Raw genomic sequence first — 25,706 nt, forward strand, 5'->3', positions numbered from 1 at the left:
TGTCCAAGTGAGAAGTTCCTGAAAATTCTAGGTTTCCCCTTTCCGTCTATCCCTATGGTTTTTTTGAACATCAGTGTTGGAAAGAAATTCACTGTAGCTTGTGCTCATGGACTTGGGATGACTATTCAGGAAAGCTAGGCTGCTGGAGCCAGATAGAATGTCTGAAAGTGTAACTAACATAAAATGGTCTTTGAAGTCAGCTTCTGCTCACTGAACCCTGAAGATGACTTTCTCACGTATCAGTTGACCTGCAAATGTTCTTTTCCTGCCAAGAGCCCGCACAAACTTCCTACCACCCCAACATTTGGGGGAAAGGGAGAGGGGCCATCCCTGGAAGACATTTTGCAGGTTGTGCATTAGGGAAGCATGAACTTATATTCCACCATTGTCTGGAACTTGATAATTCTTAGTGAGAACAGCTACTAAACTTATAAAGTTGATATATGGCTCATGAAAGACTCTTATTTGGAAGTTAACAACGAGCAATGGCAGATTCATAGACAGGGAAATCTCTGCAGATGTAATAAAAGCCTCACTACAAGGACTAGGTAATCCTGACAGACCAATGAGGGTCACAGAAAAGAATAAATGAACATACAATTTGCATGTCAAAGCAAACAGATAGACAAAAGGTAAATGGGATTAATACAGAGACACCATCTTTAGAGAGAGGCAAACCTAGGTCCAAATCCCAGCTCTGTCACTTACTAGCTCTGTAATCTTGGGGCAACTTCTTAGAGTCTTTGAGCTTTGATCTCCTGGCCCCAAAAGTGGGATGGAAGTGAGGGTTAAGAAGATAACACACATAAAGCACCTTGCTTCGTGCCTGGCATATAGTAGGGACTCAGCAAAGGCCAGTCACCCCCCATTTCCTTGTTTGTTTGTGGTTAACTACTTAGTAATTGTACGAAGTACAAAATTTTTCAATAGCTTAGGTTCTGTCATTCTGAACCAGTGTTTTTGTTTTCATTATGAAGTAATGAATTATAGACAGCTTCTGGGGTGTCATAGGAGAGGGACCTGAACAAGAGATACCATGCAAATAATTGCTGTAGAGGTTCTAGTGCCTTCGGTAGGCAGACCTGGCAAGAAACCCCGTCAGTGGTGCCCCAATAGGACCCTGGAGGGTCAAATGGGTTACATAAGACAGAAACTGAAGGCAAGAGAATGTCCCCTTCAAACTCAAATTCAACAATTTGAACCCATCTGCTTCCTTTCCTCTTCAGAAGTTTTCCTCAAAGGGAGCGGTGTGGGAAGCCAACAGGACAAAGGCAACTCCTGAGGGAAAAGAGAACAGAGAGTGCCAAAGATAGGGATCTGATTTCCACTCCATGCTTGCCAGAGCTCTGTGATCTTAAGAAAACTACTAAATCTTTCTAAGCTTGTTTCTTCATCTTAAAAATAGAGATAATGACAACCACTTTGGACAGTTTTGCATTGGCTGGCCAGAGCTGCTATGTCTAGCCTAACACACCCCTTGAGCACTCAGGAAGTACTAATAACTCATGTGTACAGAAGGCTCACCATGTCTGGGATATTACGCTTAGCACTTTCCATTCATTTCTTCATATATACATTCACGCCACAAAGACTTCTCAAGTCAACCTCAATCTCTATGCCAACCTCTGTGCTAAGTCTTAAAAATTCATCAGTGAACAAGGTAAGCAGAATCTCTGCCCTCTTTGTGCTCAGGAGATGGTCTACTAGGGGAGACACGCATTTCACAGGTCACCTCACTAATAAATAGTTTAGTGATCATCGCCATGAGTTGGATAAAGAAGGTAGACAGGGAAACATCACTTTGCTTAGTCAGGGGAGTGGAGAATTGACATGTAAGCTGAATCTTCAGGAAGAAAGTACAATGGCCAGTAAGGAGGCTGTCCCAGCACCTGTGAGGTTTCAGTGTCCAAAAGGAAGCTCCATGCATATAAGGAACAAAGGAAGTCCAAGGTGGCCAAAGCTTGGTGAGCAAGCTCAGGGGACCTGAGATGGGCAAGGACAGTAGATTGGTCTTTACCCTGAAAGCAACAGGCAACAATAAGAGAGCTTCAATGAGGGATAAGCAAGATGCTGTGTGGACAATAGATTAAAGCAAAGGAGGAGTGGATGTGGACAAAAGCGGTCCAACAATTCCAGGCAGGAGCTGGGGTTCACTTGAGACTGAGTAGAAACAGAATTGAAGTCTGGTGATCAGGGAGAACACATTTAGTATGTCAAATCCATGGGCCTCAACACTCCATAAGATATTATTATGAATAATTAGCTGTTATTAAATACAACAGGTGATGGTTAACTTGATATGTCAATTTGGCTGGGCTGGGGTACCTAGTTATTTGGTCAAGCATCAGTCTAGATGCTGCTGTGATGGTATTCTTTATTAGTATACTTCAAGTAAAGCAAATTACTCTGCAGGTAATGTGGGTGGGCCTCATCCAATCAGTTGAAGGCATAAGAGAAAATGCAGGTTTCCCAAAGAAGTGATTCTCCTCAACACTGTGATATAGAAATTATGCCTCCACTTCCAGTCCACTGTCCTTCCAAATTCAGTCTCAAGACTGCATATCAATGCTTGCCTGAATTTCACATCAAACTTTACCTGAATCTCAACCCTACCAGACTGCCCTATAGATAGACTTGCCAGTCTCCACAATCACATAAACCAATTTCTTAAAACAAATCTCCCTCTTTCTCTTTCTGCATATACATATATTGTATATGTATTATGTACATGTATAATATACATGTATTATGTATATGTAGAGGCAGAAAGAGAGAGAGTCTATTTATTGGTTCTGGGTTCTGTTTCTTTGGAGAACCCTGACTTATCCACAAGCTAATATTACTTACATCAAATCATATCCAAATTGTAAAATAATACAATATGTGGAGCTATGCAGTAGATGCCTCATAATGGCACTCAGATCTATATTCCATATTAATAAAACATATTGACCAAGAAGCCAGAACCAGTTGCCCATTATTTTTACAATCTTTGCTAGATAAAAAATTAACATAATATTATCCTTCCAGGATCTACTGTTAAAAAAATTAAAAATAAAATAAAATAAAACGGTAAGGGCACTTGGGTGGCTCAGTTGGTTAAGCATCTGATTCTTGATTTCGGCTCAGGTCTTGATCTCAGGGTTGTGAGATGGAGCCCCACATCGGGCTCTATGCTCAGTAGGGAGTCTGATTGAGAGTCTTTCTTCCCTTCTCCTTCTGCCCCTCCCCATCTACTTGCCCTCTCTCTCTCTCTCCCAAATAAATAAATAAATAAATAAATCTTTAAAAAATAATGAAAATAAAATAAAATAAAGCAGTGGTGGTGTTGGTGGGTTATTGACACTGAAAAAGAGTCATAAATTCTTTTTAACATTGAAAGTTATCCAACTTATGTCCCTTTATGTTTCATTTCCAGGAAACACAAAGTAAGAGTAAGTGATTAATTATAGTTATAATATTGTCCTCGATTTCTCGTACATTTACTTCTTTGTATAGGTGTCCTCAAATCCCTCTTTCATCTATGTTTGAACTTTGCTCTGACCATATGCATTTACATTTCTATTATAAGCTGCCTCAAACAATTTGGAAGCAAGTAGGGTACAAATCATAAACAGCTTTGCCACATCTACGGTGAAAATGAAGACCATTCTCAGCAATCAGACTGTCAACATTTCAGAAAGTGTCGACATCACTCTGAAGGGACACTGTTACTGTGAAGGGCCCCAGAGGAACCCTGAAAAGAGACTTCAATCACATCAATGTAGAACTCAGTCCCCTTGGAAAGAAATAGAAGAGGCTCTGAGTTGACAAGTGATAGGAAACAGCAAAGAACTGGCTACTGTCCACACTGTCTGTAGTCATGCACAGAACATGGTCAAGGGCGTGACACTGGGCTTCCATCACAAGATGAGGCCTGGGAATGCTCACTTCCCCACCGACACTGTCATTCAGGAGAACAGTTCTCTTGTCGAAATCTGAAATTCCCTGGGTGAAAAATAAAACCCCAGAGTCTGGATGAGACCAGGTGTTGCTTGCTCAGTAACTCAGGAAAGAGGAGTTAATTCTTACAGAAAATGACACGGAACTGGTATCACACTCAGCTGCTGTGATTCAGTAAGCCACCACAGTTAAAAACAAGCATGACAGAGGGAGGAGTTAAGATGGCGGAGGAGTAGGAGACACCGTTTTCAGCCGGTCCTCCGAGTCGAGCTGGATAGGTACCAGACCAGCCTAAACAACCACGGAACCAGCCTGAGACGCAGGAAGACGCATCTGGATCTCTACAAATGAACATCTCCAGCGCTGAGTATTGAGGTACGAAGCGGGGAGCCAAGAAACCGTGCACAGATATCGGAAGATAAACGGATGCACGGGAGAGCGGGCGGACTCGTGGTCGGCACCCGCAAAACAGCAGACTGAGACCTGGTCGGCACCCGCAAAACAGCAGACTGAGACCGTGAGCCGGGTGCGCGCGCCACCAGGCATCTCGCGGAACACCGGAATCCCGGTGCGCTCACTGGATCCAGACTGAGACCGGGAGATCCGGGAGCGCGCGGGGCGGCTGGCGGCTGGCGGCATTAGAAACACAAAGGACAGAGACGCGCCGGCCCTGGAAGTGAGGGCTGGGACGCCGGGTGTGGGGCGCACATCCCGGGACGCTGCAGGGTTGAGCAGCACCAACAGAAACAGAGTTAAAGTGGCCAGAACATCAGTAGAGAACGGGCCGCAATCCGCCTGAGTATTGGCGCGGCAGGCCCCTCCCCCAGAACACAGAAGGCAGGCTGAAAAATCAAGAAGCCCACAACCCGGGCGCCTGGGTGGCGCAGTCATTGAGCGCCTGCCTTCGGCTTAGGGCGTGATCCCGGCGTTCCGGAAAGGAGTCCCTCATCGGGCTCCTCCGCTGGGAGCCTGCTTCTTCCTCTCCCACTCCCCTGCTTCTGTTCCCTCTCTCGCTGGTTGGCTGCCACATAAATAAATAAATAAAATCTTTAAAGAAGAAGCCCACATCCCTAAGATCCCTATAAAACAAGGGGCACGGCCTGGGACCCAGTCAATAATTTGGGCTCTGGAAACCCCGCAACCTCTCTTCATCAGAATGACAAGAAGGAGAAGCCCCCCCCAGCAAAGAAAAGACAGTGAGACTGTGGCCTCTGCCACAGAAATAATGGATATGGATGTAACCAAATTATCAGAAATGGAATTCAGAGTAACGATGGTCAAAATGATGAGTAGAATTGAAAAAACTATTAACGAAAAGGTTACTGAGAATATAGAATCCCTAAGGACAGAAATGAGAGCGAATCTGACAGAAATTAAAAATTCTATGAGCCAAATGCAGGCAAAACTAGAGGCTCTGACGGCCAGGGTCGCAGAAGCAGAGGAACGGGTTAGTGAATTGGAGGATGGGTTAATAGAGGAAAAAATGAAAATAGAAGATGGTCTTAAAAAAATCCACGCCCACGAATGTAGGTTACGGGAGATTACTGACTCAATGAAACGATCCAATGTTAGAATCATCGGCATCCCCGAGGGGGTGGAGAAAAACAGAGGTCTAGAAGAGATATTTGAACAAATTGTAGCTGAAAACTTCCCTAATCTAGCAAGGGAAACAAACATTCGTGTCCAAGAGGCAGAGAGGACCCCTCCCAAGCTCAACCACGACAAACCTACGCCACGTCACGTCATAGTGCAATTCGCAAATATTAGATGCAAGGATACAGTATTGAAAGCGGCCAGGGCAAAGAAATTTCTCACGTACCAAGGCAAAAGCATCAGAATTACGTCAGACCTGTCTACACAGACCTGGAATGAGAGAAAGGGTTGGGGGAGCATATTTAAAGCTCTTTCAGAGAAAAACATGCAGCCAAGGATCCTTTATCCAGCAAGGCTGTCATTCAGAATTGATGGAGAAATAAAGACATTTCAGAATCGCCAGTCACTAACCAATTTTGTAACCACGAAACCAGCCCTACAGGAGATATTACGGGGGGTTCTATAAAAGTAAAAAGGCCCCAAGAGTGATACAGAACAGAAAGTCACAGCCAATACAAACAAAGACTTTACTGGCAACATGGCAACATTAAAATCATATCTCTCAGTAATCAGTCTTAATGTAAATGGTTTGAACCATCCCATAAAACGCCACAGGGTTGCAGATTGGATAAAAAGAAATGACCCATCCATTTGCTGTCTACAAGAGACTCATTTCGAACCCAAAGATGCATTCAGACTGAGAGTAAGGGGATGGAGTACCATCTTTCACGCAAATGGACCTCAAAAGAAAGCTGGGGTAGCAATTCTCATATCAGATAAATTGGATTTTAAACTACAGACTATAGTTAGAGATGCAGAAGGGCACTATATTATTCTTAAGGGAAGTATTCAACAAGTGGATATGACAATTATAAATATATATGCCCCCAACAGGGGAGCAGCAAGATACACAAGCCAACTCTTAACCAGAATAAAGAGACATATAAATAAAAATACATTAATAGTAGGGGACCTCAACACTCCACTCTCAGAAATAGACAGAACACCCTGGCAAAAACTAAGCAAAGAATCAAAGGCTTTGAATGCCATACTCGACGAGTTGGACCTCATAGATATATATAGAACACTACACCCCAGAACCAAAGAATACTCATTCTATTCTAATGCCCATGGAACATTCTCAAGAATAGACCATGTTCTGGGACACAAAACAGGTCTCAACCGATACCAAAAGATTGAAATTATCCCCTGCATATTCTCAGACCACAACGCTCTGAAATTGGAACTCAACCACAAGGAAAAATTTGGAAGAAACTCAAACACTTGGAGACTAAGAACCATCCTGCTCAGGAATGACTCGATAAACCAGGAAATCAAAAATCAAATTAAACAATTTATGGAGACCAATGAGAATGAAAATACAACAGTCCAAAACCTATGGGATACTGCAAAGGCAGTCCTAAGGGGGAAATACATAGCCATCCAAGCCTCACTCAAAAGAATAGAAAAATCTAAAATGCAGTTTTTATATTCTCACCTCAAGAAGCTGGAACAGCAACAGAGGGACAGGCCTAATCCACGCACGAGGAAGCAGTTGACCAAAATTAGAGCTGAAATCAATCAAGCAGAAACCAGAAGTACAGTAGAGCAGATCAACAGGACTAGAAGCTGGTTCTTTGAGAGAATCAATAAAATTGACAGACCACTGGCAAGACTTATCCAAAAGAAAAGAGAAAGGACCCAGATTATTAAAATTATGAATGAAAAAGGAGAGGTCACGACGAACACCATTGAAATTGGAAGGATTATTAGAAATTTTTATCAACAGCTATATGCCAATAAACTAAGCAATCTGGAAGAGATGGAATCCTTCCTGGAAACCTATAAACTACCAAGATTGAAACCGGAAGAAATTGATTCCTTAAACAGGCCAATTAATTATGAAGAAATTGAGTCAGTGATAAACAACCTTCCAAATAACAAAACTCCAGGCCCGGACGGTTTTCCTGGGGAATTCTACCAAACATTCAAAGAAGAAATAATACCTATTCTCCTAAAGCTATTTCAAAAAATAGAAACAGAAGGAAAGCTACCAAACTCATTCTATGAGGCCAATATTACCTTGATCCCCAAACCAGGCAAAGACCCCCTCAAAAAGGAGAATTACAGACCGATTTCCCTAATGAATATGGACGCCAAAATCCTCAACAAGATACTTGCTAATAGAATCCAACAGTACATTAAAAGGATTATCCATCACGATCAAGTGGGATTCATACCTGGGATGCAAGCGTGGTTCAATATTCGCAAATCAATCAGCGTGATACATCATATCAACAAGAAAAGACTCAGGAACCATATGATCCTCTCAATCGATGCCGAAAAAGCATTTGACAAAATACAGCATCCTTTCCTGATTAAAACCCTTCAGAGTGTAGGAATAGAAGGTACATTTCTCAATCTCATAAAAGCCATCTATGAAAAGCCTACTGCAAATATTATTCTCAATGGGGAAAAGCTGGAAGCCTTTCCCTTAAGATCAGGAACTCGACAAGGATGCCCACTCTCGCCACTATTATTCAACATAGTACTAGAAGTCCTTGCAACAGCAATCAGACGACAAAAAGGGATCAAAGGTATTCAAATTGGCAAAGAAGAAGTCAAAATGTCTCTCTTTGCAGATGACATGATACTCTATATGGAAAACCCAAAAGAAGCCACTCCCAAACTATTAGAAGTTATAGAGCAATTCAGTAACGTGGCGGGATACAAAATCAATGCTCAGAAATCAGTTGCATTTCTATACACGAATAACGAGACCGAAGAAAGAGAAATTAGGGAATCCATCCCATTTACAATAGCACCAAAAACCATACGTTACCTTGGAATTAACTTAACCAGAGACGTAAAGGACCTATATTCTAGAAACTATAAATCACTCTTGAAAGACATTGAGGAAGACATAAAAAGATGGAAAGATATTCCATGCTCATGGATTGGAAGAATTAACATAGTTAAAATGTCCATGCTACCCAGAGCAATCTACACTTTCAATGCTATCCCGATCAAAATACCGAGGACATTTTTCAAAGAACTGGAACAAATAGTCCTTAAATTTGTATGGAAACAGAAAAGGCCCCGAATCTCCAAGGAACTGTTGAAAAGGAAAAACAAAGCTGGGGGCATCACAATGCCGGATTTCGAGCTGTACTACAAAGCTGTGATCACAAAGACAGCATGGTACTGGCACAAAAACAGACACATAGACCAATGGAACAGAATAGAGAGCCCAGAAATGGACCCTCGGCTCTTTGGGCAACTAATATTTGATAAAGCAGGAAAAAACATCCGGTGGGAAAAAGACAGTCTCTTCAATAAATGGTGCTGGGAAAATTGGACAGCTACATGCAAAAGAATGAAACTTGACCACTCTCTCACACCATACACAAAAATAAACTCCAAATGGATGAAAGACCTCGATGTGAGACAGGAATCCATCAAAATTCTAGAGGAGAACATAGGCAGCAACCTCTACGACATCGGCCAAAGCAACCTTTTTCATGACACATCCCCAAAGGCAAGAGAAACAAAAGATAAAATGAATTTATGGGACTTCATCAAGATTAAAAGTTTCTGCACAGCCAAGGAAACAGTCAGAAAAACTAAGAGGCAGCCCACGGAATGGGAGAATATATTTGCAAATGACACTACAGATAAAGGACTGGTATCCAAGATCTACAAAGAACTTCTCAAACTCAATACACGAGAAACAAATAAACAAATCAAAAAATGGGCAGAAGATATGAACAGACACTTTTCCAATGAAGACATACAAATGGCTAACAGACACATGAAAAAATGTTCAAAATCATTAGCCATCAAGGAAATTCAAATCAAAACCACACTGAGATACCACCTTACGCCAGTTAGAATGGCAAAAATAGACAAGGCAAGAAACAACAATTGTTGGAGAGGATGTGGAGAAAGGGGATCCCTCCTACATTGTTGGTGGGAATGCAAGTTGGTACAGCCACTCTGGAAAACAGTGTGGAGGTCCCTTAAAAAGTTAAAAATTGAGCTACCCTATGATCCAGCCATTGCACTACTGGGTGTTTACCCCAAAGATACAGACGTAGTGAAGAGAAGGGCCATATGCACCCCAATGTTCATAGCAGCAATGTCCACAATAGCTAAATCGTGGAAGGAGCCGAGATGCCCTTCAACAGATGACTGGATTAAGAAGTTGTGGTCCATATATACAATGGAATATTACTCAGCTATCAGAAAGAACGAGTTCTCAACATTTGCTACAACATGGACAGCACTGGAGGAGATAATGCTAAGTGAAATAAGTCAAGCAGAGAAAGACAACTATCATATGATTTCTCTCATCTATGGAACATAAGAACTAGGTTGATCGGTAGGGGAAGAAAGGGATAAAGAAAGGGGGGGTAATCAGAAGGGGGAATGAAACATGAGAGACTATGGACTATGAGAAACAAACTGAGGACTTCAGAGGGGAGGGGGGTGGGGGAATGGGATAGACCGGTGACGGGTAGTAAGGAGGGCACGTATTGCATGGTGCACTGGGTGTTATACACAACTAATGAATCATCAAGCCTTACATCGGAAACCGGGGATGTACTGTATGGTGACTAACATAATATAATAAAAAATCATTTAAAAAAAAAAAAAAAAAGAAATGAAAAAAAAAAAAACAAGCATGACAGAAAATTGGGGGATGGTGTCTATGTTTCTGAAAAAGGACAAGTCTGGCAGGCTGGCGAATAGGATCTAAGTTGTCCAGCTACATGAACAGCAAGATGCCGGATGAATTTTCAGACTTATTTGTGGCATCTTAAAGATGCAATAAAAGCTGTATTGATTTGAGGGACAAGAACAAGTTATAAACAAATATGAGAACAAAGCTGAACGAGGGTGAACACAGATGGGGCACACACACAAGATGCTGGGCATTGCACCTTTGTTCAGGTGGCCCATCCCGGCCCCGTTACGTCCCTGCACGGTCTTCGGCTCTGTGCCAGAGAGGGTGTGGAAGGCGATCTTGTGTTCGTCAGCACGGCCTATTCCCCTAAATGAAATAACTGCACAGGTTTGAATGCCCAGAAAAAAAGAAAAAGAAATGATCACTAATTGCGGGCTTAAAACTGGATACAAAGACAGCTGCCTGCTCTGAAACGTGGGACCCAAAGGGAACCCCAGGCAATGGGCCATCACTGCTTAGTAGGGAAGAATGACCCACAATATTTTGGGTCATTTGCCTATCTGTGATTAGAGCATTCCTCTTTCATATATCACTGAACATCTTATTAAGTCCTTTCGCCCTTACAGTACAAAAACTCCACGAAATACAACTATATTATTGTGATCTCCAAGGAATTAAGACAGACTTCAAGAAGAATCCAATTGATACTCCTCTCCAGAACGCACTGGGATTACCTTTCATCCCCAAGTGTGCTGGGCAAAGAAAAGTTTGAGATTTTTCCAGTTTTCAATCCCCCTTGATTTGAGTTCCTGGTAAAAACTGCCCTGAGAGTAAAGTTCTCGCCTTGTTTCTTGTACATACGTCTTTTGATGATATCCGTGGATTCTGTGCTGTCTAAATAGAGATGTAGTTATGAAAACTATCTTTTAAAATAATTTTTGCACCATGCTTGAGCCCCTCTATCGGTGAGGATTTACCCCAGCCTTTCCCTAAAATGTCCAGATCCAGTGACTGGTGCCCAGTGATGGAACGTGGTCTTCAGAATGGTTATTTTACAGCTGCAACTAGACTCAAGGTTACAGAAGAGGAAATCATCAGATCACCGCACCTTTGTGGTGGTTCCCTGCCTCTGAACAAAGGAACCAATAGTCACCGTGCACAGAAACTTCTTACACTAGACGAATTTTGCTGCGCGTGCAAGAATGCTCATTTTAAACTCAAAGAGCAGAGATGGCATTTGTAAAGTGATGAGGTCCCTCATACCCATAGCACGGGCCTTATAAAGACACCAAACCGCTTCCGGCGGCGTCAAATGAAAGCAAATTCCTGCTTCTTCTCTCTGACCAGCTGGCTGTCCTTGATCAAAAATTACCTTCACTGCCCATCATGTTGTTAGTGGTTAAAACTTACCATTTAAATTGTAAGCCGCAAAATCTAAACGGAACTGCACGTGTGATCTTTGTCACCTCATTTTCATGAATGGAAAAGAATATTCTGACACAAAAATTACATACTTAATTCTAGCTCACCCTCTCTGCTGACCTCCATCCCACACTGCCTTGGGTTGATTTCCTCATCCATCAGTGGGTCAAAGTAATTTCTGCTGTATTCATTTCCTGTGGAAAGTACATGAAGTAAGGGTCAGTGATTATTAGAAGCACATGAACCAAAATGTTAATTTTGAAATCGACACCAGCACAGAAGGACCATTTTAGCTACTTTATAAGCTTAATTTTTGTACAAGTCCTTGCAGGCCTCCCTTTTTTGTAATTATCATCTTGCAAAAGGTCAGAAAAGGTAATTCAAGAAACAAGTTCATGCTATCTTTCGGTTGCTAAAAAAATTAATGAGAAAATGATCAAATGTAGACTTTAGGATAATAATAATAAAAAACTTCAGCAAAATTATGTTTGGGATATACTCAAGAAACGGACACTGTTGGATTAGAACGATGTTTAGGGCTCACTGATCATTCTGTTTACCAGCTTGTAGGTCCATTCCCCAAGTCTACCGTGTTGTTGTTTCCAGAATTCTGTCATCAATTTTGTAGTGTCTTAATTATGAGAACCTGTAGCAAAATTTCTATGTTGACATTAGAAAATAAAGAAAGAGAGAGAAAGTGAAAAGAAAGAGAAAGAAGGGAGGGAGGGAAGAAGGAAGGAAGGAAGGAAGGAAGGAAAGAAGGAAGGGAGGGAGGGAGGGAGGGAGGGAGGGAGGGGAGAGGGAGGGAGAAGGAGGGCAGGAGACAGAGAAAAAGAAAAGTAAGAGGTCTTTTTTGCTCTGTCAATTTAAGTTACATGAAGGGAAGGCACAAATGATCTAGTCAGAAATTTGGTTCAATACACATCAATAATCTCAACAAACAATCCAAAAATCCTCACTTTACGTTTCTCACTTACCTTTGTCCTTGTCTCAATAATCAAACTGTAGCATCGAATAGGACTTTGTAATGGAGAAAAGGGTCTGTTATCAATTTTCCAAATCTAGTTTCCTACTTCCTGCAGACTGAAATATATATGTCTGTTGCTAGCAATTTGCATTCAGCAAAATATAACCCACCCTGACGATAATTCAAGTTGCCTCAAACACTGAGAAAGAAAGAAAGCGTCGTCGACCACAAACAACAATCGGGTTGCAAGTATTGTCACAGGAAAGGGTTAAGAAATACCAGGTATACTGCGATCCTCCATCACATATTTGATTTAGGATCAAAAATAATCCAAACGGCAGTTCCTTTTCCAAGACTAAATGGAATTTTGATATGAACCGAGGTTTAATTTATATTTCTGGACCGGCACATTTTTGCTGTCAGTCTCTGTTCTATCAACGTAGTAAGTACAAGAACTGAAAATCTGCTTTTCCTTGAGGTCTCAATAAAGAAAAAATAAATGAGTTTCATTTTTGTTACTTTATCTGTCAACAACTACTGGGCTGGTATGAGTCTTGGCAGTATGTAATCAAGGTCGTATGTACTGCAATAACACAGTCATTCTACCTCATTCATGTAATTGTTTTTGGTTTTTTTTCCCCTCTACCACAAAGCACTGTGGTACCCTAAGCACACTCTTCCATATGCTAGCAAAATAATTCTCCTCTATTAAAGCAAAAGTGGCAGTGTATTTCTTATTATTATCACGTACCCACAGCAGTCAGCCATGGTACCCAGAGCTTGCAATCACCCCCGTTCCGATACAAGACTAGATTCTTTGTCTACGGAAACGACTTCGTAAATAATACCAAGTTAATCAAGACCTTGGAGAAAGAAAGAGTGCAGTCGTTTTTAACCAAAAGTCTGGAGAAGTTTATCTGGTCTGTAGGTTCTCAAACCCTTTTTTCATCCCTGCTGTCAGTTGAGAAAGGAGGGTCCCACCCAGCTGAGTGCAGAGAGTCTGCAGACCCCCAAGTCTCCCCTCGGGGGCTCGGTGCTTCCACACGCAACTAGGAGATGGGCCCCCGGAAGGTCTACGTATGGTTTCAACATCTATGCAAATCGTTCCTCCCACATTCAGGCTGGGCTGAGGCACACATGTAAGTTATAAACGCCACTCTTGGAGTGATTTATGTTGTGCTTTGCATTCTGGAATATGGCAAAGAGCATTTTACAGGTAAAGGCTGATGAGGAATCTTTACAAAGAGGCAATCCAAGGATTCCCTTTAAGCATCCCCAAATTCTACATTATATTATATCATATTATATTATATAGTATATATCATATATTTATTATGTATATTTACTATATATTATATAACATTATAATTCATATATTTTGATTCATATATTTAATGTAATTCATTTATTGTTACGATTTATACATTTTCCACTATATTTTACATTATGTTGTGCCTTATTTTACATATACAATATTATACTTGTTTATTGTCTGTCTCCCCCACAAAAAAATAATTAAAAACTAAAACAAAAAAATTTGATTAACCTCAAAGTGCTCCATAAGGACAATGACATTAACTCCTTGTTTAGTACAGCCCCCTCAGTGGCTAGAAGCGTGCCTGGCACACAGAGGTACTCATGGTATCTGTATTCATTTGTTAAACAAACCTCTCTTGGAACCCTACGGCGATACCCAAATTCTTCCTTTGTCCTGATATTCTATCTTGATTAAATGAGCAACTTTTTTTCCCCACCCTTTATTCAGCTCTTCCTTTCTATTCCCCATCCCCTCTATCTCTTCCTTCAAGACCCCCTTCCCTTTGCTTTTTTAATGAGCGCTTTCTAGGAACTAAACACTGTGTTCGGATTTTAGAAACAAACCAACAAAACACCACGGTCCTGCCTTCAGAGCACAGGGAGCTCTGAGAACAAGGAAGGGAAACATGCACGGTCTGGTTAAGATTTCATAGCGCAGTAAAGGATGGAGTTCTTTTGGGGCACATAGCAGGAGCCCCCAGCCCATACTGGGGACTTCAGGGAAGACTCTGTAGAAACTATCTGAAGTAAATTTTGAAACTTCCTCACTAGAGGAATTGAGTTGAACTCATTTTTTTTGTTTTTTGTTTAATATTGTATTTATTTATCTGAGAGAGAGAAGGGGGAGCAGAGGGGTAAGGAGAAGGACAAGCAGACTCTGTGCTGAGCTCGGAGCCAGAGGTGGGGCTCGATCTCACCACCCTGAGATCAGGACCTGAGACGAAATCAAGAGCCGGATGCTTAATCGACTGAGTCTCCCAGGTGTCCCTAACTCAAGTTTCTGTTCAAATTGTTATTAAGTTGTTGTACGGTGTCACTATATGCTGGTATGATGTTTCAGATCTATTCATTCGACCAATATTTAGTGAGTGCCTATTATGTAAATATGTCAGTAAAATAAAATACTCAAAAATCCTTCCTTTTATGGAGCTTACATTCTGGGACTGGAAGAATAAAGGCAAATGAATATATGGGCGCCTGGGTGGCTCAGTCAGTGAAGCATCTGTCTTTGGCTCAGGTCGTGATCCCGGGGTCCTGGGATCGAGTTCCCCATAGGGCTCCTTGCTCAGTGGGGAGCCTGCTTCTCCCTCTGCCCGCCGTTCCCCCGCTTGTGCTCACTCTCTATCAAATATATAAAGAAAATCTTTTAAAAAAATGAATATGTGAACTTTACACTTTTTTTGATAGTGATTAGTGACATGGGAAAAATTAAGAGCCAGATAAGGATGATTATGCCCCCCAAGGGGGAGCAGGGGTCACATGTCTTGCATAAGTCTTTGTTTCAAACTAAGAGTGACAACTTGGATTAAATCACCATATTCTCAAGACTATGGAGATAGTGAATCCATAATGTTTGTAATTATAATTACTTATAATGTATATATATAATTTATAATTATATATAATTTATTTATAAGTAATTGTAATACTTACAATTTATTATTTGTAACTTAGTACAATTTTGCCAATTTCTTGCTATAACATAGATCAGCTTATGAACAGGTAAGAACCTATTCTTAAATATCAAAACAATTCCTCCTTTTTATTAGTATATGTTGCCCTAATAAACCAATAACCTAAATACAGTAAGCAGAATTTAAGACAGTAAAGCACATGGAGCTTATTATAAATTTGGCAACGACTTCATCTTAACACTAGCTCTTTTGCTCATGTTTCATTGGATAGTGTCAGGATTTAACAGAGTGGGATGGTTTCAGAATAGGGTGTCTATTACCAGAAGGTAGGTTACTAATAGGATAAATTTCTGAAAGTGCCCTAATCATTCAAAATATGCTTTTGGATATATCTACAATCATCTCACAGGAAAATTAATAGACCCACTGAGAAATTCAAAGTAGGGCATTTAGTAATGTACATACAACAGATTTTAATTTGGCTGATATTTAACTGTTATATTCAGATGAATAACCTGAGAATCGCATATGCAAATATATATACATTAAAGTATGGCTGTCCATTGAAGCAACTGGATGTGATACATACATTAATAAATCAATACACTGGTCTTGTCGATACTCTAGGTTACTCTATTTTTGTTTCCAACCTCCTAGGGTTAGCTGTTCAATGTTTAGAATCAGCCTCAGCTAATGCATTGCTCGTGCTGCTTTTTACCGAACTGGGGGAGGAAAGCCCATGTACTTGCCTCGGCCCTTCCACACATATCAGGTTTTCCTATCACTTAACTCCGAGCAGCACAGAATGTAATCAGGGCTTTTACTTAAATTACACCGTACATGAACTTTGGTCAGGAAATCCCCCAGTGTGCACCCATGCAGTTCCTTGGGGGCTGTAAGAGCGAGAACGAAATTGCCCACCAGAGGAAGGCTCGTGTGAATCATGCAAGTGTCTTGGCTCAACGAGGCAATCACTTCCTTTCGAATCAGCTAGGTTAGCTCCAGAGGAAGAAAATCTGAATGCATCTCTCTGTTCCTTGGGAGGTTTTTATGGACTCCATTCTTGTCCTTTTCCTGAGAATCCACCTGCTTCCGCTCAGCCTTTTATCACCAATCATCATGTTTTCTGTAATATACTGTAAGTCAAGTAAGTTAAATCAGCACAAGGCTTGCATGTAAACTAAATAACTAACCAAACAATTTACACTCTATGATTCTAGCCATGCACCAACATTTTACAAACTAGAATATTCTCCTGAAAGGTATTCCTCTTAAAGGCATGAAGACTCCATAACTATAATTAAATTTGATTTCCATGAACTTTATGAATAAATTTGAGAAAACTTCCTATTTTCCCCTCTTTGAAAATCCAATATGAAGAACTCAGGTTTAAATGTCCACAAGGCCAGATGTATGAAACATAAATGTGGAAAGCAGGGGTTTTAATAGAATGTAACAAGGGGAAATTATGTCAGACTCAAACATGCCCTACCGCACTAAGTCAGTCCAAATACTATTTTGTAAAGTTGATTTACAAACATATTTTAAATTAAAGGCAACTAAAAAAACAAGAATACTTTTCACTATGATAAAGAATAGTTATCTTAAACCAAAGTCTTCATTATACTAAATATCTAAACAGACCCAACAAAACCCAAATAAACATCAAAAAAGAAAATCCAATGATGAAAACTCAAAGTATGACTCCAACATTCATTATCAATATTATTATTCAACATGCTCCTAGAAATCTTGGCCAAAGCAGTTAGAACACAAATAAGGGGGATGAGCTAAAATTATTGAAAATAATTATGTTCTGTATAATTATTATTTGAAGATAATATGCTTCCCTACCATGAAAATATGAGATTTAACCCAAAAAACTTCCAGAACAAAGAAGATATTATTGGCATAATTGCTTGAAAATAACCAGATAAGCATTAAGAATCATTAACTTTTCAGGGCCCCTAGGTGGTTCAGTCAGTTAGGCATCTGCCTTCAGCTCAGGTCATGATCTCAGGGTCCTGGGATTGAGCCCTGCCTCAGGCTCCCTGCTGAACGGGAAACCTACTTCTCCCTCTGTCCCTCCCCCCTGCTTGTGCCTTCTCTTTCTCTAATAAATAAATAAAATCTTTTAAAAAATAGAATCATTACCTTTTCTAAATATGAATAATAGCCACTTAGAAGATAATGAGTATAGAAAACCAACACCCATTAAAAACGCTCCAGACAGCTCTCAAAAATTCATGTATTTATGTTGGATTTTTCATCGGAATCCATAGGTGGTCGTCCAGAATATTCATCTTATTCAGAAATTCAAACTAAAAGGCATGGATTTTTTTTTAACAACAGGGCTAAAAACAGTAAACGGACACCATTTCCTTTTTCTTCTTTAGGGAAAGGCTAACCTGTGACAATTGCTTGCCTGAGAACGCTATATTCCAGAGCTGGTGCCCTGCTGGACAAATTAGCTTTCTCAACTGCTTATTCTCACTTCCTTTCCAAATCTTGTGGGTATTTGAGATATCAGTGATTTGAAAATCTAAATAGGGTAACAGTTGAAGTTTGCTAACAAGTACTAATTAATTGAGCCATATTCTTTCTTCCCCTAAGGCCCTCCCTCGTGGTAAATTACGAGGCATCTTAACTTTCAAACCACTGGAGTGTTGTTGAGTGCATAACTGCCGAACGCTTTATCCCCGGCACCCCAAGGCATTGAGGTATCATGGGCTCCCCTGCACCTCAAATCCTCAGAGTTAAAGCACGTCCCTAAGAAGCCAACTTCTAAACAGGAAGATCTTTCCGTTACTTAAGTAATGGTGATAATTCAAAGGTTAAGTATAAATATGTTATTTTTTTTTACACATGTTTAAAAGTCCTTCCAAAAATATCAAAGTAATTTGAAGCCTGGCAATATTACTCGACATGGAAATCAATCGATGTATGTCCTGTGTAATATTGCCTGTCAAATTAGGATGTACCTAAAATTAGACATCAGTCACCCTCTAATCTTTTTGATTGTGCCTTCGTCCATTTAACAATACATCTTCCTCCTGGATCTAAGATTACTTGTACATATGCACTGTATTTAAGGCTTCATTCAGGTAGTAATGTTTTCATCATACTACAGCACACTTCAATATGGAAGGAATCAATATCATGGATTGTTAGATTTCATTTAAATAATCTTAATGAAAAATCCTTGCTCTAAAAAAATCTGGTAATTTATAGACATCTAAACTTTATCTCATAAAGCAAAGGGTTCAAGACTTCCCCTGGGTTTTTTTTAATAAGGTTTTTGGTCAATTAATCTGATGAAGACTAAGGAAAGTCATATTTTCTGTTCAATTCTCTTTAATAGAAAACAAAAGTGATCTGAAGGAAACTCTAAATGGAATTATTTGGAGATAATACTAAAAGCATAAAATACGAAGGTCATGAAAAAATGAAATTGTTCTTAAAATGGAAATGCAACTATTGAACTCTGGTCAACATGAAGACTTGCAAAGCTTGAAATTTATATGAAATTTCATTGATATAGTGTAACTTCTTATTCTGATAGAAAAGTACATCTTTCAAAATTTCATCAGGGGCACCTGGGTGGCTCAGTCATTTAAGCGTCTGACTCTTGATTTTGGCTCAGGTTTTGATCTCAGAGTAGTGAGATCGAGCCAGGTGTCGGGCTCCACGTTCAGTGTGGAGGCTGCTTGAGATTCTCTCTCTGTCCCTGCCCCCCCCTACCCGGCTCTCTTTCTCTCTCTCTCTCTCTCTCTCTCCCTCACTCAAAATAAATAAATAAATCTTTTTAAAAAATTAAAAAATAAAATTTCACCAGGTACTTCAGAGGATGTGCGTAAACAATCCAGTAACACACTGCATCACTAATGTATCACAAAACATTGTTCTCTCAGTTTTTACTATGTAGCTGTTTACAGTAGGAAAATAAACAGACTTCTGTAGTATCAGCTATGTGATATCCAGTCTAACGTTTCTATGATTCTAAGATTCTTAACCATACTTTTCACCATCGTATAGATTCCTGTGCTCACATTTTTATTTTAAAGCTATAGAAAGTTCACCGGCATATAAATAAATCCAGGGTTTCAATCAGTGAACTGGAGTAACGAGGCAATATCTTCCAATGTTCAAATCATTCTTAAAAAATTACTATTCCAACCAGCTATGTATGACAGATTTTATAAAATACTATTTTACAAAGTCATCCATTGGGGGTTTTGCTAACATCGACTTGACGAGAACACAGAAAATAATTGTGCTTAACGCTGGTAAAATGTTACCCATGGTTTCAGTTTTAGCATTAACAAGTAGGAAAAGGCAACACAAGTAGACATTCTGCGGATTTCCTGAGCGAATCTGTCTGATTAACTGGAAATAGGCTTTTCCTTCTGAGAAGACAATAAATTAAACTTTTCTTATTCTATTGAAATTCTCGAAACTCAAACATCTGATTAAAATGCTCTTTCCCCAACTGGACAAACCGATGTTCTAAAACTGTTATTCCATTTAAAAAAAAAAAAAAAGTACAGGAAAGTAATCTTAAGTTGGTTTGTGTTAATTTGTATAAACTGACCAAATATTTCATCATTCTTATATCTCTATAAAATATTTCTTTATTTCAGAAGGAAGGATGCTGTCCTGAGTGCTTATTTTTAGCCTTTGAAGTCAATGAAAGAAATTCAAATCACTTAGGAGCCAAATCTTATCTACAGACACAAATCCAGGTCAGTTCAATAAACCTAAAAGCAAATGATTTTCCTGTATATTTCCTTTATCTTAATAACACTTGAAATGTCTTAAAGCAAAAAATATATATTTTTAAATGTTGTATAAATTTCATAGAACACTTTTTTCCCATCTTAAGGGAAAAATACCTCTAAGTGAGGTGAGCTAAAGACTTTTATACGATATCACCTCTAAAATAATGTAGGTTATGGGGGTGCCTGGGTGGCTCAGTTGGTTAAGCATCCAACTCTTGATTTCCGCGCAGGTCATGATCTCAAGGTCATGAGATCGAGCCCTCAGTTGTCTCCCTCTTAGCATGGAGGTTGCTTAAGATTCTCTATCTTTCCCTCTACCCCACCCGCCTGCTCCCACATATGCACACGGATGCTGTCTCTCTCTCTCTCTCTCTCTAAAAAAAATTAAAATAAAATAAAATAAAATAAAATAAAATAAAATAACCTAGGTTATGTGCACTATGGGAAAAAACAATTCTCATCATATATCTGCTCAATTTGAATTATGCACTTAATGCATATACTTATTTGTTATTATTTTTGTGTGTGTGTAAGTATCTTTTTAATGGCCACACTAATCTGAAATTAGACTTAGAGTCACATTTATAAATCCCCTAATCTGGGATTTTTTCAGTTTAGGCACAACTATTATTAATCTCTTACCTTTATTTCAAACTACCCCTCATTTCTTCTGGAAGAATCTAAGGCCTAAAATCATATATGCTCAAACTAATTCCCCTCATTGTCTTTGGAGCATCGACCATTTTCTTCCTCCACTGCTTAGCCTTCTGCTTTGCTGCTGTCAAGGTAAAGATTTTTATGCTAATGAAAGGGCTCTTCAAACCGTATTTATCATGAAATCAATGGTGGCAACTGCATTCCATGAAGCCACAGGAAAACCACTTCCTCTCCATTCCAGAACTGCTGCCGGGGCCACTTCAAGCGACCACTGCTGCCTCCAATACCAGTTTGTGCTGGTATCCATTATAGCCATGTCATGTTCTCTCTTAACGTCTTCTCTGGTTCTGATCAAACCTTGGACCCCCACCCATATCCATCCCACACCCACTGACAATGTCAAGCGAAGGGATATACGTCACTTTGCCCACATGATATTCCTCCACATGATACAAAGTAGCAGGTAGAGCCACTGAGGTCCCCAACAACTGACAGAGATCTTCGTTTTTATTCCAAGCCCCTCCTTCAAAAACCCAGGAATAAATGCCTGGGGATTAGATCATGGGACGATATGATTGGCAAACACTGTACTGTGATCAAAATTATCCTTCCTCTCTGGCCTTGAGCAATTGGCATGACATCAAGTTTACGTGCCTGACTGTCTCTTTCCTTGGAATTAGCCCTTTCCTAGGGGTCATCTTACTTTTTTCTTAAATGGATATGCAACAAATGAGCCAGTCAAATAACAGCTGAAAAGGGCTTAACGAAGTTTGAATTTAAGATGGAATTTCATTGATATAGCACAACTCCTTAATCTGATAGCCAGAAAATATTTTTTTTAATTTTCACCCAACATTTAAAGGAAATTAGATTTAAAAAAATAAACAAAAAACAAAACAAAACAAAAAGACAAAAAACGATTTCTGTCCAACTGCTAAGATATTAACCACATCATTGACTTATCAGAAAGCCTAAACTTCTATATCAGCTTTTTCACTAAAAAGCTATATTCGTTTTAGGCTCTTTTAAACCACAAATCCTCACACACGCTCAGGCTGAGGCTGAACATATTTGATTCAATTAAACTGGGATCCTGGTCTCTCTCTCTCTCTCTCTCTCTCTCTCAGACACACACACACACACACACACACACTTTTCCTATTTTAATCCATACTTCTAGAATAACCCAATTTAAGAAATCCTATGTGTAAAATAGATATAAAACTCCTCTATGAGAAAACATTGCTTTTGTGAGAGTACCAGATTATTCTGGATTAATTAATTACAATCTCAATGTGACTTTGCAGATGTAATATGTTAGATGAACACAGAGAGCTTTCATGTCTGCTCCCTCACTTTCGTATCTCCCATATGTAGTATAGGGCTTGACAAACGGAAAATGTTCAATTAATATGCTTTTTGGCAAATGAGGAGGAGGAAATGGAGAATTATATATGCATTTTTATTTTATATATATAACTCCTAAGCAAAATATTGTAGTAATCGTTTTATACCCAACTAATCACACATAGACCACTCCTATTTTTAAGTTGTCCTGATGTTATTAACCATAAGATATGATCAGTAAATCATCAAAGACATAGGAACTGTAATCAGAGTTAAGGGACAGTTATCAGAGTTTTGTTTGGTTGATTTGTGTTGCTGTCTTGCATCCATTTCCCCTCCCTACCAGCATCCTAATTTCCTAATGCCCAGTGTAATGGGAATTGACGGTCCAGTAACCCCAGATTCCTGTCTCCAACTACGGAAGCTAGGGAGGGTGAACAGAACCTCCTTGTCCTGCTGTGATAAAACCAGGAGGCAAGCAAGTGACCTGAGCGTGGCCAGCCCAATGCTCTCCCCTAGGACTTTGAGTAAGTGAAGCAAGGATGGAAAGAACTCTAGAACTAACCTCCATGAAGGAACTTCCCAAGTGCAGTGAAATCACTCACCATCAGTGGACCTGTTCTATCCACTTTGTTTTGTTCTTCTTCTTGTTTTTGTTGTTCTATCCATTTCTACAATTCCTTCTTATTTCTCTCCCAAGGCCTTTCCATAGCTCCTTCTCACACCTGTCCCACATTTCATTTTACTGCCATTTAGACTTCAGGCATTCTCTGTTTAGTGCTGCTGTATTATATATTTAGGTCATTAAATATTCCCTTTTGATCCATCCAGCCCTCCAGCCTTTGTTAGGTTCAGAACCTAAGCTGACTTCTCTGTCTTTTGAAATTCTGAGCAGTTGTAGGCTCTCCGCCACTTTCCCTTTTCAAGTACTATACTTCAGAATTTCCCTTTCTCAGAAGGCTAATCCTCATCAGGTCAGGGCATAGCTGGGAATGAACAAAGGGGATGAGCTGGGATCAGAAAAGCAGTCTACACACAGAAAACAGAAGTTCTGAGCAAGATGGAACAGAGGACATGTGACCAAAAATAATCATATGTATTCTTAATAATGCTTTTTTAAAAGCATCTAAAAAGTGGAAATATAATGATATTTACTGATAAGATGATGATTTGTCCTCATTTTAATAGCACTGTGGGGGAAATATCTAATTACTCTTACCTAAGTAATCACATTGGTAGATGAAATAAATTTCCTTTTTTAAAAGTATTAATAAGAAACACTGTGTCCTATAATATCTAGAAGTTTCTAAATTCACATATTTCAAATATTCTTCTTCATTCACAGACCATAAAATTGCCCATTTCATTTGCAAATGAAACCTTTTTTGGAGGCTCTTCCAAAGGCAGGCAAACAGGATGGGTTTGAGTAGAAATGCAGCAAATAATTTTTTTTTAATGTTGACTATGTTCCAGAAGAGAGATGGTATAACGCCTGCCCATGTGTCTGGCTGGTTTTGTCAGGATGATACTAAATCATTTCTGGATTTTCCATCTAAACCTTCTTCTTTTTGTTCCTTCCACTCTGCTCTACTTTTGAGTTATAAAATGTTCACTCTCTCCATTTTCCAGAATCAGGCCAACTAAGTATCACTCATGACAATTACTACCTTCCATGCCCATTTTCATCTCCAAGAGAAGGGAATAAGCCCATAGTAGTAGCCCTCAACCCCAGCTGTCCATCGAAATGCCTTATAGAAGATTTGGAATATAGACCTGCCCAAGATTCATCCCCGAGATTATAACTTCCAAAGCATCCTGGCTCCCCAGATAATTCTGATAGATAGCCAAGGTTAAGAAACACCAACACAGAAACATAAATTCTAGTTTTAGGGATATGTCAGAATGCTAAATCAACATACATTTATCTAAGCAATTATACTCTCCTTACAGAAACTCAGACATACAAAGCCAACATCAAGGTACTTGACACTTGGAATAAACCTTCTTTAAAAGCATGGAGAAGTTACTAATTCCTAGTACATAGAAGAATTCACTCAGCCTATCTCCAGGAATACCCTTTGTAATCAAACTCTTTTTTTGTATCATAGAAATGATGTTAGGGGTGCCTGGGTGGCTCAGTCAGTTAAGCGACCAACTCTTGATTTCAGCTCAGGTCCTCATCTCAGCGTCGTGCGATCCAGCCCTGCGTGGACCTCCACACTCAGCGGGCAGTCTGCTTCTCTCCCTCTCTCTCTGTCCCTCCCCCAGCTCACATGCACTCTCTCTCTCTCTCAAATAAATACATTTTAAAAAAGAAAAGAAAGAAATGATGTTAGAAATGACAAGCACAATTGAGACTGTGTTGGGAATATTATCTTGCGGGTCACTATTGGTGAAGCAGTATTTGGGGGGCTGAGACATTATAGTTCTTTAAGAGTTCCTCAAACTCTACGACGGAGATTTTTATGGCTAAACTTCCAGGTCTAATTAGCTACAATTACATTGCTCAGTGCCAGCCATCAGCCATGTATTCCTATGGAGCACTTGAAATTAAGAAATCAAGATTTACTGTCAATGTAAAATACACACAGATTTCAAAGACTTCACACCAAAAAAAAAAAAAAAGTAAATTTTTTTTACATTTTTATGTTGAGTAATAAGCTGAAATAATATTTGTAGGTATTTTTTAAATAAAATGTATTATTAAAATTAATTCACTTGTTTCTTTTTAATTTTACCAATGTGGGCTATTAGAAAATGCCAAGTTGGGGCGCCTGGGTGGCACAGCGGTTAAGCGTCTGCCTTCAGCTCAGGGCGTGATACCAGCGTTATGGGATCGAGCCCCACATCAGGCTCCTCCGCTATGAGCCTGCTTCTTCCTCTCCCACTCCCCCTGCTTGTGTTCCCTCTCTCGCTGGCTGTCTCTATCTCTGTCGAATAAATAAATAAAAATCTTTAAAAAAAAAAAAGAAAATGCCAAGTTACATATATGGCTCACATTATATTTCTATTGGATATTTACTTCCACCCTAACCCTTATCACAAGTGTCATCCTTTCCACAGGCCTCGTCTTATCCTCTCTCACCAACACCTGATCTACCATAAATGTAATTATTCTCCATGACTCGCTTTATTCAGCTTCTGACAGCCAAGCCATCAAGTGGTACTTCAGCTCTGAATGTTCATCAGAAAACTTAAAATTCAAGGTTTCCACATAGACTTCTCATCTTCTGGGGTCACAGAGACTAAGAATTCCTACTGAAAAACAAAAAGCAAAAAAACAAAAAACAAAACAAACAAACAAAAAAACAGAACACCTCTGTTGAATATAAATTTGTGAAAAAAAGAAAAAGAAAAAAAAG

General features: G+C 39.6%; 1 protein-coding gene across 1 annotated transcript in view; it reads right to left on the reverse strand.

Annotated features, from left to right (window-relative positions):
• The window catches only part of LOC103665144, a gene marked incomplete at its 5' end in the record, with an annotated part of 295,474 nt that overhangs the window by 267,143 nt on the left and 2,625 nt on the right, over positions 1-25,706 (reverse strand). The window contains one exon of the mRNA XM_008693048.2: positions 11,752-11,838. Within this exon, the coding sequence (XP_008691270.2) occupies positions 11,752-11,838 (87 nt within the window). The remainder of the gene's footprint in view (positions 1-11,751; positions 11,839-25,706) is intronic.

Source organism: Ursus maritimus, unplaced genomic scaffold (genome assembly GCF_017311325.1).
Source record: "Ursus maritimus isolate PB19 unplaced genomic scaffold, ASM1731132v1 scaffold_30, whole genome shotgun sequence".
In the NCBI taxonomy this organism is placed as follows: Eukaryota; Metazoa; Chordata; class Mammalia; order Carnivora; family Ursidae; genus Ursus; species Ursus maritimus.